The following is a 6,528-nucleotide window of genomic DNA, read 5'->3' on the forward strand; positions in this document are numbered from 1 at the left end:
TTTTTTTGGTTTTTCTCCGGTACCGGGAACCGAACTCACGACCTTGCGCTTGCCAGGCAGGCGCTTTTGCCGCTGAGCTAAATCCCCAGCCCCATCGGGCTGCTGCTTTCTTAACGCCGCAGTCAGTGCCCGCCTGTGCCGTCACTGTCTCTCGGCGCTGCTCTCCTGGGTGCTGATTCTTGGATTTGCGTTCCTGAGGGTTTCTCGACCCCAGATTTACTCTAGGAAGGAGGGGAAAACAACCAAGAACCTCTGAACTTAGTTTTGTTGGGAAATGAATAAAGAAAAAGTTTAAATAACAAGTCTGTTGGAAAAATTCAGTTAGAGGATACCCTACCTGTAATGAGGAACTTAAGGCAGCCCCTGTAGATATATTTCTGGCTCCAGGGACCCTGATGAGATAGATACATTTTTCTTCCTTATAAACTGGGTCTTTCTCTAAGTATTTCATGCTGAACTACCTGAGTGAGTTACCCTCATTTTTCAGGGTTAATTAACTAGGGAGACCAGTTGCAGACTTGGTTTTGGAATCCTCTAGCATTGTATCTAGAATGAGCCCAGGTCATACTCACTGAAGTGAATAAATAAACATGGAGAAAACGATTATCACAGAGAACCCATCTTACAACAAATTAGATTCTAGCTTTACGTTTGTACGTTGCAGCACTTGACTAGGTGGGCCCATCACTAGGACTTAGCCACCGTCTGTGAGGACTTGGGTCCAACCCCAACACCGCAAAGCATTGAAAATAAAAAAACACAGCTCTGGAGAGAATGGTTTGAGAGTAGTAGCTCCAGTAAACCACTGAAGATCTTTTTCCCTCCAGTTAGTTTTTTTCTCCAGTTAAGTTTTTTACTTTTTTTTTCTTAAGCAATGCTAGAGATTGAACTCAGGGCCTCTGCCACAGAGCTGTAACCCCAGAACATCTTGACTTTCTTAATACCACATATTTTGGCTTTCTTCCTGTTACTCCCTTCTCCTTGGAGATTCATTTTACTGTTCTATTGGAGTCTTTCAGAACTTACTCTGAGAAGAATTAACAAATTTTAAAACTAGAATCAGAGTGCATTGTCTCAGGCCTCTAATTCCAGCATTCTGGGAGGCTAAGACAGGAAGGTTGCAAGTTCTAGTCCAGTCTTGGCAACTTAGTGACTCAAAATTTAAAGATATAGGAAAGACCAGGGTTAGCTGGATGTGGTGGTGCATGCCTGTAATCCCAACTCTTCAGAGGCTGAGGCAGGAGGATTGTTGCAAGTTTGAGACCAGCTTGGGCTACAAAATGAGCTCACGGTCAGCCTGAACTGCATAGCTGGACCCTGTCTCAAAAAGACTAAAAAAAAAAAAAAAAGACAACGACCCGAGTTATACCTAAAGGGCCATAACTGCCTCCCCAAAGAACCCTGGATGTTCATATACTTTGTGAATTTTATAATCTGTTCTTCACTTTCTACTGCAAAACATCCTTGCTTAGAGTTTGATATGTGTTGCAATAAATCTATACTTCAACTTGAAAACAATGAATGTTTTAATACTTAACGTGTAATGAATTAAACCTATGTAACTCTTCATTTATTTAGGTCTCTTGAGTTCTGTCACTGTTTCCCTCCTGGCATATTGATCTAACACGTTCTGTAATGTATTTCTTCCTGTTATATTTTTATGCTGTTTTAAATATTTTTCTAATTTAAAATTGTTCATTGCTGTTATACATAGAAATAGCTTTTCAGTCGCTCTTCTATCCTGTGACTTCACTCAAGTATTTACTTTTAGCTGCTGCTTTTTGTAGCTTCTTTAGAATTTCTACATGAACAATTATGTCTATATTAGTAAAAGATAGTGTTACTTCTTCCTTTACACTGTGTATCCCTATTTACTTTGCTTATGTGATTAAGAGCTGTTTGTTTGAGCCAGGGTCTCATTGTATAGCCCAAGCTGGTCTTGAACTTTTGCTCTTCCTGCCTCAGCCTCCCTAGTCCTAGAATTACAAGCATGAGCCACCACACATGGCTTTGACTTGATATAAAGAAAATTATGTTAGCTACTTTTAATTTACATGTAACTATTAGCTTCTTCTTTGCAGAAGACGCAGTACCTGAAACCACAGCCTCATGGAGGAAATGTATAGTATAGTATACAGTTTCTGGAGAGTCAGTCCTTGGGGTGCTGGCTGTGAGGTAGAAACCTCATGGCAGAGGACACGAGGGAACAGTGCCAACAAAGAAAGGGGCAGGGACCATGGAAAGTACCAACGCCACGCCTCCATGACCCCCGTGACACATACATTTGACGGATATGCTTTACTAATCCCAGGATGCCTTAGTCCTGAGAAATTGACTTATCAGGATAATGGTCACAGTAGCCATGAAAATAGCTATGTCAAGAATAGTCACATGCTTCTAATTTCATTACACATTGTTTTCTTCCTACCAGGTAAGAGACGTCCTTTTTTTGTCTTGTTTTCTGTTGTAGGCCCTGGAGATGTACAAGGACGATTGGAACAAAGTGTCTGAGCATGTTGGAAGTCGCACTCAAGATGAGTGCATCCTCCACTTTCTGAGGCTTCCCATCGAGGACCCATACTTGGAGAACTCGGATGCTTCCCTCGGGCCGCTGGCCTACCAGCCTGTCCCTTTCAGTCAGTCAGGAAACCCAGTCATGAGCACTGTGGCGTTTTTAGCGTCTGTGGTGGACCCTCGTGTAGCGTCTGCTGCAGCGAAAGCAGCTCTGGGTATGAACTCCCCTGAGCCGTCTTTCCATCAGAGGAACTTTATTGGTCTCATATAAGTACTGTCAGCTGTCGCATTCCCTGTAAATAACCAGAAATACCAGAAATTACTCCTTAAAAGTATCATGTGCTTTATCAAAAGTGTAATAGTTTTAGAGTACTTAAATTTAGTACCTTGTAAATGAAGGAGATATTTTATTAAGAATTGAAAAAACAGTTGGATGTGGTGGCACAGGTCCATAATCCTATCCCTCAGGGGGCTGAGGCAGTAGGAGCACAGCAAGTCTGAGGCCAAGAAAAGAAAAAAATTGAAGTAGTAGCATCAGGTGTGATGGTATATGGCTATAATTGCAGCACTCTGAGAAACTGAGTGGTGGACCACAAGTCCAGGTCAGCTCGGGCAACTTGGCAAGACCCTGTCTCAGGATAAAAAAGACTAGGGAATTTAGGATTAGAAATTTATCTCAGTGTGAAAGTCCCCAGTACAGAAGGGAAAGTAAAAAAGGAGGAACAAAAGTATATTTCATGATATAGTTGTGATTAATTTGGAATTTCATAGAATTGAGAAAGGAAATTGTTTCATATTCTTGGGTTATATTAATTTCTTTCCTTTTTTGGCACTGGGAATTGAACTCAGGACCTCAAGCTTGCCAGGCAGTCCCTGTGCCACTGAGCTACATCCCTAGACCATGGGTTATGTTAGTTTCAACCAGAAGTTTTTCACCATAGAATTTTATTTTTTAGATAGGAACTCCCTGTGTAGCTCAGGCTGGCCTTGAACTTGCAGGGATCTTCTGCCTGGTTCCTCAGGATTATCGGGATGCCTCAGCACACCCAGCTTCACCATAGAATTCTTTTCTGGTTTTATGATTGTTTAATGCTTGTGGTGTTTTAATTGTCAGTCAATCTAACTATTGAAAAATACTGATTGGTAGTCAGAAATTTCAGATTTCTTTTTCATAAAATACTTGGGCAGGTGGGATAAAACCTGAAGTCAGAGTTTTGCCACTGCTTTTCTTACTTTGCCCTAATGTTTTGCTTGTGTGGGGCCTCAGCCCCAAAGAGGCCACTGCACCCCAGAGAACATTGTGGGGCTCCCCCACTGACGTGCATTCACACAAAGTGAAGGCGCTGTTCCACTTCTGCTGTTGACAGAGGAGTTCTCTCGAGTCCGGGAGGAGGTGCCCCTGGAGTTGGTTGAAGCGCATGTCAAGAAAGTGCAAGAAGCTGCTCGAGCCTCTGGGAAGGTGGATCCCACCTACGGCCTGGAGAGCAGCTGCATTGCAGGCACTGGGCCCGACGAGCCGGAGAAGCTGGGTGAGTCCCTGTGCCCATGGCAGAGCTCCCTGGTGTCTGTGTGCCGTTGGCCTGTCCTTGCATGAGCGTGGCAGGCAAAGTGAACTGGGCTCTTGAGTCTCGTGGTGGTTTCTTTCTCTTAATTTCCCTTTTTCATGGTAGCTAGGACTGAGAAAAAGTCATGGCTGGTAACGTTGTTAGAGTTAGGAAATATTTGGTGGCTGTTGCTCTAGGTTTTGAGCATATGGAGATAAGAGTACTACTAACAGGGCTGTGTTCAATTTATATGTTGCTAAATTAGTTAAACTTATGTCTTTTTTTAAGTTAAGGTTAAAGTCTTACAACATTCCCCATTTTAACCACTTAGAAGTTTATGATCTTCAGGCTTCTAATATTTTCTCTGAGCTGTACATCTTTCACTATTATCTAATTTTAGAACATTTTTCATTATTCTAAAAGGAAATTTCAGACTCCCAAAGTCCTTCTCATTCTTCTTTTCAACTCTGTTAACTACCAATTTAGTATCTATCTCTGTGGGTTTACCTGTTCACATTTCTTATAAAGGAAATCATAAGTATATGGCCTTTTCTTTCTGGCTTCTTTCAGTTAGCCTTTATGGAAGGTTCATGTTGTAGCATGAATCAGTACTTCATACTTTTCTGTGCTGCATAGTTCTCCTTTGGATGGATATACTAGAGTTTATGAGTGTACATCAGTTTGAACATTTGCACAGTTAGCACTTTTATGCTATTAGAAATAATGGTAATAATGGATATTTATTTGCAAGCTTTTTGTGAACAGAGATTTTTTTCCCTTCTGTTGGATATCTGTTTAGGAGTGGAAATTCTCAAGTTAGTTCTTGAGATACTGCCAAGTTGTCTTACGTAGTGACTATACCATTTTATTTTCCCACTAGTAAGGTACAGTTTGATTTCTCCACATTCTCACTAACACTTAATTTCCCCTTTTTTCTTTTAATAGCCATCCCATTGTCTTTTTGTGATTATCTTCCTTGACATGTTTCTTTCTCAAATGTTCACCCATTTTAATAGAGTTTATTTCTTAGAACATTTTTAGGTTCATAGGAAAATTGAGTGCTGTGTAGAGTGATGGTAGTGAATTTGTTACAGTCAGTGCAACTGTTGACACATCGATACCATCCAAAGTCCAGCTTAAGTTGGGATTCACTCTGGGTATTGCACATTCTGTTGGTTTTGACAAATGTATAGCATGTATCACAGATACATTACTATACAGAATAGTTTCACTGCCTTAAAGGTCTTGTGTATTCTGCCTGTTTATCCCTCAAAGCTTCTGGCAACCACAGATCCTCTTAGGTTTCCATAGATTTGCTTTTTCCAAAATTTCTTAAGTTGGAATCAAACAGTATGTAAGTGTTTCAGAGACATTGCAGTAGTTCTGGTACAAATTTTTGAAAAGACTGACTTTGTTCCATTGTATTGGCTTTGTTCCTTTTCAAGGATTGTTGACTGTGTATGTATAGGTCTTTCTGGGCTCCACTCTATTAATCTGTGTGTCTATTTTTCACTAGTACTGTACCATCTTGATTGTTGTAGCCTTATATTAAATTTTGTTCAATAGTGTCAGTCCTTATACTTTATTCTTTTTGAATATCACGTTGGCTAAAATCTTACACATATTTTATTTGTGTGTGTGTGTATGTATGCTGATCAAAAAATATAGATTGTTTAAAAATTTTATAGTAAGTGACACTTGCCATTAATTCCCCTGAGAACACTCCTCCTCGCTTTAAACACACTCATCTCGTTGTTACTGCTACTTTTTGGGAGCAGTTCTGGGACTTCTCTTTCATGAGTCTCTTTAGAAAGTATGATAAAAAAATTGGTAGATACGGCCAAGTGCCATCCAGCAGAAAGGTGGGCTCTTAAACCTGAATACTTCGGCTTTAGTTTAGAAGAAAACGATTCATACACTCAAAGGAAAACATAGCAACAGAGATTTCAGTGATGAAATAGCCCACTGCAGCCCACAAGCCATAGATTTGCCACTACTGGTAGAGGGGTTGAGTCCAGGGCTTCATGCGGGCTAGGCAAGTGTCCCTCCACGGAGCCACATTCCATCCCTGTTCAAATTTTTATTTTGATTGGAAGGCTGAGGCAGGAGGACCGCCTGAGTTCAAGGCCAGCCTGAAATTTTGTTTTTTAATTTTGGGACAAGCCTTGCTGACTTGCTGAGGCTGGCCTAGAAACTGTGATCTTCCTACCTCAGTTTCTTTAATAGCTTGGATATGAAACCTCAATGCCCAGCTCTATACCTGTTTTGCTGTGAGTTATGTGTTTAATCACGAATAGGTGTTGAATCTTGGCAAATTACTTTTCTGCATCTCTTGCTAATGTCAGGTGATTTTTCTTTGTCAGTGTGTTGAGGGGCATTGGATTACATTAACTGATTTTAACTGATTTTTGAAAGTTGAATCTACCTTTCGTACTTTGGACAAAACCCACTTTTTGTTTTTGTGTTTTTT

The 6,528-nt window shown here is 40.6% G+C and overlaps 1 protein-coding gene across 2 annotated transcripts in view; it reads left to right on the forward strand.

Moving 5' to 3' along the window:
* The window catches only part of Smarcc1 (SWI/SNF related, matrix associated, actin dependent regulator of chromatin, subfamily c, member 1), a gene marked incomplete at its 5' end in the record, with an annotated part of 135,052 nt that overhangs the window by 72,653 nt on the left and 55,871 nt on the right, over positions 1-6,528 (forward strand). For both annotated transcript variants that reach the window (XM_013513379.1, XM_013513380.1), the window contains 2 exon segments: positions 2,471-2,729; positions 3,882-4,043. In XM_013513379.1, coding sequence (XP_013368833.1) covers positions 2,471-2,729; positions 3,882-4,043 — 421 coding nt within the window.

The sequence above is a fragment of the Chinchilla lanigera genome, unplaced genomic scaffold, assembly GCF_000276665.1.
Source record: "Chinchilla lanigera isolate Chin_1 unplaced genomic scaffold, ChiLan1.0 scaffold00019, whole genome shotgun sequence".
NCBI lineage: Eukaryota > Metazoa > Chordata > Mammalia > Rodentia > Chinchillidae > Chinchilla > Chinchilla lanigera.